This window comes from Xenopus tropicalis, chromosome 6 (genome assembly GCF_000004195.4).
Source record: "Xenopus tropicalis strain Nigerian chromosome 6, UCB_Xtro_10.0, whole genome shotgun sequence".
Taxonomy (NCBI): Eukaryota; Metazoa; Chordata; class Amphibia; order Anura; family Pipidae; genus Xenopus; species Xenopus tropicalis.
Genome location: NC_030682.2, coordinates 96985627 through 96997854, shown reverse-complemented (window position 1 = coordinate 96997854; position 12228 = coordinate 96985627). Strand labels below are relative to the sequence as shown.

The following is a 12228-nucleotide window of genomic DNA, read 5'->3' as shown; positions in this document are numbered from 1 at the left end:
CCCATTAAACAAAGAATATCTTACAAACTCTTTCTCTTAACCTTCAAAGCTCTCCATTCCTCTGCTCCTCACTACATCTCTTCCCATGTGTCTCTATACATTCCTGGGTGACTCCTCCATTCCTCACAGAACAACCGCTTGGTTGCGCCCCCACTACTACTGCCGTTTCCCGCCTTAAACCTTTCTACCTTGCTTCCCCTTACATTTGGAATGCCTTCCCTGATTTGATGACTTTGATGAATCATCACTTGATTAAACATAATTTTTTACAGCAGTGCTGTCCAACTTCTGTTGTACCGAGGGCCGTAATTTTTCCGACCTACGTGGTGGAGGGCCGATAATGGAAGCCAGTTTTGACCACTCCTCCTTTTGAAACTGCACCCACTTGAAACCACACCCATGTTATCACATGACCATACCCATATTAATGGTTGTAGTATAGCAAAAACCTGCCATACTCTGCCTGCCCTACCCTGCCTGTGTGTGCCATACTCTGCCTTCCCTACCCTGCCTGTGTGTGCCATACTCTGCCTTCCCTACCCCGCCTGTGTGTGCCATACTCTGCCTTCCCTACCCTGCCTGTGTGCCATACTTTCACTGTGTGTGCCATTCTTGGCTGGTTTGTGCCATACTTGGCCTGTGTGTGCCATACTCTGCCTGCCCTACCCTGCCTGTGTGTGCCATACTCTGCCTTCCCTACCCTGCCTGCGTGTGCCATAATTTCACTGTGTTTGCCATTCTTGGCTGGTTTGTGCCATACTTGGCCTGTGTGTGCCATACTCTGCCTGTGTGTGCCATACTCTGCCTTCCCTACCCTGTCTGTGTGTGCCATACTCTGCTTGCCCTATGATGCCTGTGTGTATGGCACACACAGGCAGCCTACAGTGACACAATGCTGGCACTGCTCCTACAGTCTGCACAATAACTATATATTAAAAAACTTTTTAATTGAAGTACCACCTCAGTATATGTTCTTTTTGTAGTGTGCAGGGATTATTTGTGGGTTTCTACTGCTCCTGAGGTGTGAACAGGGGAACAATGGGGGTGATTACAGCCTGAGCCTGAGGTGTGAACACTGCAGGGGGTGAACAATGCATAGATTAAAAGGTGTGAACAACACAGGGAATTACATATTTAAACAATACAGCCTGATTACAGCCTGAATCTAAGGTGAGAACCATGCAGGGGGGCCAGTTAATCACAGTACTGATACCATTTAAAGCTTACACAAGAGTAAGCCATCAAAGCAGCCAGACAGGTGGGGGGGCACACAGAGGGGGGTCGCGGGCCGCCAGTTGGACAGCGCTGTTTTACAGCATAAAGCTATGCGTTAAGAGATAATGACCTTTTGTGAATCAGTCCCATAGTCTCCTTAACTATGCTCTGCTCTAATGTTTCCCTTCTTATCCATATATAGTGTCATCTACTTACTTTTTACCCCCTTCCATAATTTCCTTTATTAACTGTACAACTTTTATTATTACTTTGTTAACTTTAAGCCTGACAGTTAAAGGACAATGAAAGGTTAATATAAATTAAAAGTAAGTCTAAAGGAATTCTTTTTAAGTACTTACTGCATATCTAAATTCCCAGATCCCTGCTTGCTTCTCTGAGATATGGTGCTGGCAGCCTACAGCAGTATGAAGACTACAGTGACATCACTTAAATCTCCCTGTCCTTCCTGTAGGTACCAACTTGATCCTGTCTGCTGTTCTGAGCTACACATGCCCACCAGCCAATCAGAAGCGGATCTGGCAGAGGGGAGGGGGGGAGGGAATGAAACACATGTGCAGTATGAAGCAAGGAGGGAAATGAATACCTTTTTAGAGATGGCTGCCTGTTCTAGAAAATGTGAAGTAAGTGTGACTGAGTAAATATTTGATTAGGTGAGCCAAAAGTGGGCATTTTTACTAAACAATAGGAGGACTATTGGGCAGTATGCTTTTTAAATTTTGACTTGCATTCTCCTTTAAGTAACCAAGCTGTAGGATTGAGGAATAAGGATTACTTCTGCTGGCATATGATTTGTAGAAATTCATGTCACTGGATTTAGAAACTGTCAGAATCACAAGGTTTGTGCTCCTTGGTGCTCCTGTTAGAAGAAAACTGCACCGGCCTGTAGAAAAAACTGTATCAGCTCTGTGCCAGCATTTGCATTGGAATGGTCCAGAACATCAAACTCATTAACACCAAAGCCCAATTATAGGATGGTCATAATAGTGAGTATAAATCCAAGTTATTTAGGTGCAAATTAAACCCTCTAGTGGCCAAAGAGGGGAACAACTACCAAATACAAATCTGCACCGCTACAAATTTGGTCATTAACACCATTGAACAAGGTATGGCTCACTGCATACCTATGACTGATTAGCTAATTATTTTATAGTTTGAGGTGCACTTAAGATAAATAAGTGTGTTCCAAACAGTTTATATTCCACTGATAGCAATAAAATGTTAATGTACTCTAGTTTTTGCCCACAAGGGGGCACTAGAGAATTATCTAAAACTCAATTCTGCTGAATTCAGTGCTGAATTGAGTTCATGAATTTATGACTTGTGCTGCTACCAACATTTAGGGAAATGGTACAAGGGGTAATTTGCTTCCCCCTATAAAAATTTGCTGGCATGGGAAACAAACCTGAAAATACTATCCTCTTTGTTAATCACTGTGAGTAAATGATGTTACAGCAATTTAGTTTAATCATGGGAATTGCCTCCTTTCATATTTTCCTGCAATTAAGCAGAATTGGCAAGAATAATGTAAATAGTATTTATTATAGGGAAATATATAGAGAGTTTTGGATCTCCTGTACTAGAAGCACTAATTGATGGCTGAAGGCATGGCACTTTATGGATTGCATAATGAAATGTAATTCTACACAACTTTTCATTAAATATGAAATTAAAACTTTTCCTTAAAAATGTTAAATGGTTTTTACATTATTTGTAAATGTGATTGCAGTCAAAAGCAGCTATTTCTGTTCTCTTGTTCTGATTCTTAGGCTTGTTGCAGATGTGTTGTTTTCTGACGGGCACGGGATTAGCCTCTCAGTGCACAAACACAGTTGATTTTGTCATGGAAACAGTAAAGTATGCATTTTGGTGCCAAAATCTGCTTTGTCATTAGCCTTAAAACAATGTAACAGGAGTCAGGGTTCTTAAAGTTATTTTCATCAGATTTTATCAACTGGCTTGCAACATTGTTTCAGGAGTCAGAGCCAGGATTGCAAGTGAAGAAAAGCCAATGCGCTCCCATCAACTCCTTCCCTTATCTGCACTGACAGGCACAGCATTAGCCTTTTCACAGACACATGGAGTAGTTTTTGCCACGTAAATGATTAGTCTTGTGCTTTCACGCCAAAATCCACTCCACGTGTCAAACAGGCCAGAGCTGTTCCTGTCAGTAAAGAGACGAGCCTCATGCTGCTTCCTGCTTGTATAGAAGAGTGTGTGCAGCACCCTGACTTCAAATTCAACAGCTGACCTTTATATAGGGGGGATAGTTTGTTTGATTATGGGCAGTAGCTGGTAGTTATGCCACTGCAGAGCTGTCAACTCCCCCTATTTTGTTAGGAGTTTCATAATATTGGCCCCCGCCTCTGTCACCATTCCCAGGACCGCCATCAGAAACTTTTGGGTCCTGCACAAGTTATTTCTATGGGGATCCCCCATGAACACAAGTGCGCAGTACCAAATTATTGGCCATAACCCTTGTGTGTGCAATATAAACAGTTAATGTTACTCTTTAAGAAGCAGTTAATATAAAGCGTTCCATTGATTAATGTGCTAATAATTCAGTTTATTGGGGGTCAGTGGGGTTTGCCCTAAGTTAAACCCCTTCCCACCTACCTGCCCCTACTCTGTGCTATCATTGCTTGATATGGAAGTTAAGTACATTTTTGTATAAATTATGTAAACTGCGTAAGTTTAGGGGTCCAATAATGTTGCTGTGGGGCCAAATAAGTAGTAGTTTGTGAAAATAATTAATGTGTCAGAATTTTAATTGGAGGGGTGAGTGGAGTTTATACGTAAGTTTTTGCATAAATTACATAAATTGTGTAAGCGTAGGGGCCCAATGATGTTGCCGTGAGACCCAATAACCAACCATTCCCCTGCTGGAAAGTTCATGTAGGAGACACTGATATAATTGAGTAAATGGATCCCAAAATAAACAGCGGATGTTACTCTATACTAAGCAGTAGATATAAATAGTTAAAATGAATAATAAAGTGCTAATAAGTCAGTCAATTTACCTTAAATTTTTTAATTTATTGGGGGTCATTGGAGTCTGTCCCTGCAAAACTTCTCTGCATTGTCTGCTTAATATGCAAGTTACTTAAGTTCTAAGCAAGTTATGTAGCTTTCTAAGCAGTTTTTGTGGAAGTTACATAAATTGGGCAAGCTTCGGCATAATTTATGTAAATTGCGTAACTCTCGCAACTCAACTGGGCCCCCTAAGAAAGAAGATTTCACAGAGCCTGGTACAGTTGTACCCCCTGATGGCGGCCCTGACCATACCTAATTCCCTCATTTTAAAGGTTGACAATTTTCCCAGCACACACATGTAGTAAGCATCCAGTGACATCATCAGTGTTATGTGAGCATGCGCAGGGGGCATTTAGCTGCTTCAGAAGGGCAATTCCGACGTCTCATTTGTCCCAATGGTGGTGCCTAGGGCGAAGTTGACAGCTCTGCCTTTATCTGCTGTGGCTAGAAAGAGTTCTTTGGACATTGGGGATGATGTTGGTTAGACTGTAAATGTAAAATGTGTTCTGTTTACATGATCTGAAAATTTGGGGACGCCTAAAATATGTTTTAAATTGGCTTTTTGTATTTTAAGTAATATAAGTATTTAAGTATTGACTGAGAAGTGTCATTACTCATTACTATAGAAACACTAAAGGAACAAACTTTCTCTCTAAAGGCTGAAAGTGCAACACGAGCTAAGGGAATTTCGTTACGAAGCTAAAAGTCACTCAGAAGCCACTCGCATTCCTTTGCCTCGTAAGAACCTTCCATTGTTGCTGACAGTGGGGGAGGGCTGCCCCCGGGCAGGCAGGTTTGGGTTGGCCCAAGCTGTGCTCTGATTGGTTACTGAGGTTACCAAGTCAGTTGGCTGGTGATTGTGCGGTTTGTGTACAGACGCGGTGTCCCTGCCCAGGTAGTGCTGATAAGGGAGGGAATTGCTCACAGGGCGGCAGACTGTACGCTTGGTAGCACAGCTCCTTCAGCGCTCGCAGCTATGGCAGACAACGACCCCAAGACTCCCCAGGACCTTTCTGACTTTGTAAGTGTCTCACTGCCGACTGCTTCTGCGTCATTTTCTCGTTTCCATACAGCAGATCGTCCCTCAGAAGTGTGTTGCACTTTGTGCAATAATGAACATATATAACTTTAATATAGTATGATGTTCTTGTCTTAATTGCATGGGTGCGGATCTAATAATTATAGTGATAAATATATGACTAATCATATATGACTTCACAATACTACTTGGGGATCAGAAGTCTATTTGATAGACATCTAGCTGCTCATTAGAGGTAATAATCTGAAATATGTATGTTCAAATGTATTAAATTGGGGTGGGGGGCTGGTTTTAGGGTAATGATTCCTGTACTCTGATTTAAGGGAAAAGGCAGATATAGTTAATTCTGCAGAATAGTTAAACATAGACTAACCATTAACAACATTTTAAATGGTATATAATGCAAACTATACATATAAATTCACACCAGCAATGATTTATAAAGACTCCTCTTCACTGAAGTAATAACATAGTAAGTTAGGTTGAAAAAAAGACTATGTCCATCACGTTCAACCATAATGCCTATATATAACCTGCCTAACTACTAGTTGATCCAGAGGAAGGCAAAAAAACCCCATCTGAAGCCTCTCTAATTTGCCACAGAGGGAAAAAAATTCCTTCCTGACTCCAAGATGGCAATCGGACCAGTCCCTGGATCAACTAGTACTAAGGGCTATCTCCCATAACCCTGTATTCCCTCACTTGTACTAAGAGCTATCTCCCATACCCCTGTATTCCCTCACTTGTACTGAGAGCTATCTCCCATACCCCTGTATTCCCTCACTTGTACTGAGAGCTATCCCCCTACCCTGTATTCCCTCACTTGTACTGAGAGCTATCTCCCATACCCCTGTATTCCCTCACTTGTACTGAGAGCTATCTCCCATAACCCTGTATTCCCTCACTTGTACTGAGAGCTATCTCCCATAACCCTGTATTCCCTCACTTATACTGAGAGCTATCTCCCCTACCCCTGTAATCCCTCACTTGTACTGAGAGCTATCTCCCATACCCCTGTATTCCCTCACTTGTACTGAGAGCTATCTCCCATAACCCTGTATTCCCTCACTTGTACTGAGAGCTATCTCCCATACCCCTGTATTCCCTCACTTGTACTGAGAGCTGTCTCCCATAACCCTGTATTCCCTCACTTGTACTGAGAGCTATCTCCCCTACCCCTGTATTCCCTCACTTGTACTGAGAGCTATCCCCCCTACCCCTGTATTCCCTCACTTGTACTGAGAGCTATCTCCCATACCCCTGTATTCCCTCACTTGTACTGAGAGCTATCTCCCATAACCCTGTATTCCCTCACTTGATAAGAATCCATCCAGCCCCTTCTTAAAGCTATACAATGTATCAGCCGATTAGGCCTTATAACTTACATAAACTATATTAACCTTTCATTGTCCTTTAAAGTAACAGTTCAGTGGCCACATGAGACATAACTGTTATGTTAGTTTGTGAGCATGCAGGTCAGATTCAAAAGCAAACTAATGCTCCCCCCTTAAGTCACTGATTGGTTACTGCTAACAGGTTGGAGACCTGTAAAGGAGCTGTCCAAGGCAAATTGTAACAGTTTGTAAATACAGCCTTAAACACAGAACTGCTGCTCTGAGTCCTCTGTGAAAAGAAACATTTCTTTCCTTCTGTTCTGTACACATGATCGTCACATGTACAGACATGTGTCAGAATTCCTTCTCTCAGAAAAATTCTTCAGGGCATGGCCCGAGCCTTCTTAGTTTGCTTCTCTCTACCCTTCTCCTCTTCGCCTCTCCCATCCTTTCCCTAATCTGAGCTGAGGGCTGTTCCAGGGGGCAGCATGCAGGAAAGTGACGTAAGACCAAGCTAAAATGGCAGCTGCTATCTTAAACAGAGAGAGTTTCTAGGGCTGTTTACTATGGTATAGTAAGGCAGTTAATGAAGAGATTAGTAGCCTGTGATTGATTTCTGCTACTGCACGCAACTAATCAAAGGAAATCGCTAGTGGAAAGGCCCATGCATCGCTTCTGAAGTTGTGCAGTTTCATCCTGCAGGCAAATTTGCGGTAGCAATGATCTATCACGGCAACTAATCTCTGCGTGGGACATCAGTCTAAAGCATTCTACAGAATAAATATAGTGTTTTAGCTTGCACTATTGTAACTAATCTATTGGAAATAAAATGCCTCAGTAGCTTTCCTTTCCCTTTTACTCATGGTTTTAGAGGTTTCTGGGGGGTTTTGTTTGTAAGCGCACAAACATTCTTACAAAAATGAAAAACGGGAGGTTTTCATGTTCTTTTTTGTCTTCATTCAGTATTTTTATAAATAAATGACTAGACATTCTTGGTTTAAGTGAAAATGAGTTTATTTGTGGTTTCAAAAAACTCTAAAACAACTAAATTCAGAATGTTGATAAATGTGCCTCCACTGTTCCTGATAACTAAGCTAGCACACAATGAAATATTAAATATACTCCTGATTATATTTGCAGAATACTTAAATATTAATGTAAAATGTTTTTCTATTATAGGCAGATAACCTCTTAAAGAAACTTCAAGAGAAATTCCAAGTTCTGTCGGACCAATTAACACAGAGAAATATCCTTTTGCTGACTCAGTAAATACATTGGTGTTTTTAATAATATGTGCACATCTACTACTGTGTAATAATATGAACGAACACCTCACTTAAAATCCTTTGGCCCCTCAGCAAACAATATTTCTTGCACTTCATACTTGTGAAACCTGAGTAACCGGCAACCCAACCTGCCACCTCATGAGTACTTGTACAGTTCCTCTAACTCTGGAACTGGACGTTGGGCATCTGTTGTTGTAATAGATTTATTATGGAACTTTGCAAGGCCCCCTCTACAGCTGCCATAGGATATTTTCACACTATAGTGATGCTGTTGCTCCCCAAGTATATGTATTTGTTGAAATTGACTGTTTAAATCTCTGATGTGCACACTAATTAGCTCTACAAGGTGTATTTAAAAAAAGGTAACTGCTTCCTGACTTCCTTGGTGCACTCTCCAACTATGCTGTGCATCTAGGCCTTGCTTCCATGTTTAAGCCTTGTGCTTGTATGATACAATTTGTCTTAATAACTTCTTGAAAGTTTGTAAAGCCTTTAAATTTTTCAATATTTTTATATGAATGTGACCTAAAACATCATCTGATTTTCAAGCAAGTCCATAAAGTAGATGAAAACCTAGCCAAATTGCCGCGCCGTGTATGCCATCCCACCAGCGATTTCTCGCCGGTGGGTAGTCATCAGGGCTGCCATCAGAAATCACGGGGCCCATCACAAGAAAATTTTCTGGGCCCCCCTCCACCCACGTCCTGCCCCTCAATGGCCCCTCCCATTAGTAAAAAGGACACACAGACATTGGTAGCCAGGGCCCCCTAAAACAGTGGTAGCCTGGGGGCCCCCTAAAACTTTACTAGCCAGCATCTCCCCAGCATCCTCCAGTTCCTCCCCCTCAGCATCCTCCAGCTCCCACCTGCCCAAGCATCCTCCGGCTCCCCCCCTGCTCCCACCAGCATTCTCCAGCTCCCCCCCAGTGGCTTCCTGCGGTTCCCCCCTCTTGATATGTGCCCAAGCTCCCCCCAACATCTGCACAGCTCCCCCAGCATCCTCCAGCCCCCCCACCAGCGACTTCCTTCAGCTCCCTCCCCACCAGCGACTGCCTCCAGCCCCCCCCAGCAACTTCCTCGAGCTCCCCCCCAACAGCGGCTTCCTCCAGCCCCCCCAGCAACTTCCTCGAGCCCCCCCAACAGCGGCATCCTCCAGCCCCCCCAGCAACTTCCTCCCCCAGCCCCCCGCCCCCCCCCCACAACATCAGCTTCCTCCAGCCCCCCCAGCAACTTCCTCGACCCCCCCCAACAGCTACTTCCTCCAGCTCCCCCCAAGCTACTCCCCCCCCCCCACACCCAGCGACTCTCTCCAGCTCCCTCCCAGCGCCTTCCTCCAGCTCCCCCAGAGTGACTTCGTCCAGTCCCCCGCCCCACACCCAGCGACTCCCTCCAGCTCCCATGCGGCTTCCTCCAGCTCCCCCAGAGTGACTTCGTCCAGTCCCCCGCCCCACACCCAGCGACTCCCTCCAGCTCCCATGCGGCTTCCTCCAGCTCACCTTCCTCTTCCGCGTCCTCGCGATCTGTACCCGCCCCCCCGCTGATCTGCACTTTTCATATGGTTGCGCCCCGTATGGACGCACGGGGCGCAACCAATCAAATTTCCCACTGGCCACCAATGACAGCCAGGGCCCGGAGTTCTTTAAAGGGGGCCCGAGCTAAAAAAAAAACTGTCACGGCCGGGCCCCCTTTAAAGTGAGGATATTGTCCGGGCCCGGCACAACAGTACCCCCTGTGCCCCCCTGATGGCGGCCCTGGTAGTCATATCGGGGAGATTTGTCGCGGGCGACTAATCTCAGCATGTGCCACAGCCCTTAAAGAGTTTGGACTCCACCAATTAACATGTCAGACAGATTGTGTACAAATAAATCCAACTGCAAGGCGTTAAATTGACAGAGAGGTTACAAGGTACCCAGGGTAACTTCTAAGCAATTGATGGCCTGTCTCACATTGGTAAATGTTGATGTTCACAAGTTCACCATCAGGACAGCACTGAACTGCAATGGCAGGGTAGCAAGGAGAAATACACTGCTCTCCCCCAAAAATATTGCTGACCACCTTGAGCTTGCTAAAGATCAAATGGACACACCAGAAGGATACTAGAAGAATGTTTTGTGGACAGATAAAGCCAAAATAGATATTTTTGGCGTTACATTTGGACAAAGAAGAACACAGCATTCCAGCATAAGAACCTTATCTCATCTGTAAATCATGGTCCTAAACAGACAAAGAATGTTAAAGAAGAATAGAATGAATGTTCTGGAATGGGCAAGTCAAAGTCCTGATCTTATAAGAATCCAATTGAAATGTTGTGGAAAGACCTAAAGCGATTGGTTCGTGTGAGGTAACCCACAAACATCCAAGAGCTGAAGCTGTTCTTTATGGAGGAATGGGCTGAAATTATTTAGTCTATACAAGTCTATATGTAGGACTGATCAACATTTGCTGCACAAGTGGGTCACACCAAATACTTTTGCCACATGCAGGAATGTTATTGGATCATTTTTAAAAATAAAAAATACATGACCAAATAGTATTATTTTTGTTTCATTAGGTTTTCTTCATCTACTTTTAGGACTTGTTTGAAAATCAGATGATGTTTAGAAAATGATGTATAGAAAATTTTAAAGGGTTCCCAAACTGCAACCACTGTATGTTAATAGGGAATATTGCTTTACTACTCTAAGCACCAAATGCAAGTTGTATTAAAAAAAAATCATCTTGTATAAATAACTTGTACTGTATTTGGTAATCACACAGGTCTCATTATTAAAAATTCCCTTCTTTGGTTCTTATGTTTTATGTAAGCTTATTTGCTAGCTGATCACCCAAAATGGTGATCTACTAGCACACGTATATATAATCTCCCAATCCAGAATATGACATATTCAACTTTTCTGTACAGATCAAATGAGCGTAGTTTTGGTTATCTTATGTTTTTGCCAAATTGTAAGCATCCAACAAGTGGGCAAAAGGCTTAGCTGCTGGGATATCAACTTCAGGCTTCAAAAATGTTTCAGAAAGATATGCCAAATATTTTCTTTAATTTTTTACTGGAAGAAATGGGCTCCAATATTGACGAACTTCAGAAGGATGTGAGCGACTTAATGACACAAGCTGGCATAGAAAATACAGAAGACATTGTGGTAAGACTTCTTATCTACTCAAATATAAAAAACTATTAAAGTTAGCAGTGATATTTTCACATTGGACGTGTAAATATGAGGGTGTAGATATGTTTATCCAACTTTTATCTTGTCAAAGCAATTAGTGTTCCCGTCCAATAGTGATGTTGCGGTGAAAGGCAAATTTTGTGTAGTTATTAATGTGTATGTGTAGTTCTGCCTTTAATAAAGCTGGTAATTTAATAGAAAACATCTATTACTAAAACATATTTTGAGCTGTAGACTACGAAGGAACTAAAAAAACCCAAGATCAGTTGATACCTAATAACCTTAATTTTGAAGTTAATATTTAATGAACTTATACACTGACAAGTTGACTTATAACAAGTGTTGATTCTTTTTTTCCAGCACTGAAATGAAACGGTGGTGAAGAATCTGCTGTACATTCATTTGCTTTTACATGTTTATTATAATCAATATTATTAAATTAAGTTTATTTTGTACATTATTTTGTCAATTATTTAAATGTTCAAATAAAGGCACTAGCTATCCAAAAGGAATTTAAGCAGTACCTGGGGGGGGGGGGGGGGGGGGGGTGTTATTCTCGTTAGCCTGAATTTGTATTTATAATTTAAAATGTTAATTTATGCTGAGGAACATCAAATTTAAAAATGTCAGCTCCAGTTTTAAATATTTTTTTTTTTAACCATCCTGTAACTAAAAAATTATTTTGTTTTAACCTCAATAAGTTGGAGTAGACAATAGGACCTAAAGTGCTTAAATTAACTTTCTACTATTCTCCACCAACACATTTGAGTTGCTTTATGACTTTTATTTGCCAGTTCTGTAAGTCTGGGTGTTTAGGTTTGTCAATTAAAAGGTTGGGGAAAGCTTTAGAGGTCAAAAGTAAAAATGACAGCAAAAAACAGAATAGGAATGAATATAAAATTAATTTTATTACAGATATTCACTGTCATTTTTATCATTAGCTTAAAGGAAAAGTAACACTAAAAATTAACTAAAAAAATCTATTCTACCCTGCTCCAATAACTGCCCTATCCTGCAAACCACTTAGTATTTTGAATGCTTTATTAGAAAATACCTGCTAAAACTTGGCTTCCGGTCATTTGAAGAAAGGCGATGCAGGTGAAGTATCAGGGGAAGCGTCCACTATGCGGCGAT

The 12228-nt window shown here is 42.1% G+C and overlaps 1 protein-coding gene across 1 annotated transcript; it reads left to right on the top strand.

Moving 5' to 3' along the window:
• Window positions 1-5130: 5130 nt before the first annotated feature.
• Window positions 5131-11549, top strand: hsbp1l1 (heat shock factor binding protein 1 like 1). The gene is made up of 4 exons (XM_012965387.3): window positions 5131-5287; window positions 7819-7885; window positions 10976-11067; window positions 11455-11549. Exons 1-4 carry the CDS (start codon window positions 5243-5245, stop codon window positions 11458-11460), a joined length of 210 nt encoding a protein of 69 aa, XP_012820841.1. The 5' UTR covers window positions 5131-5242; the 3' UTR covers window positions 11461-11549.
• Window positions 11550-12228: the final 679 nt, after the last annotated feature.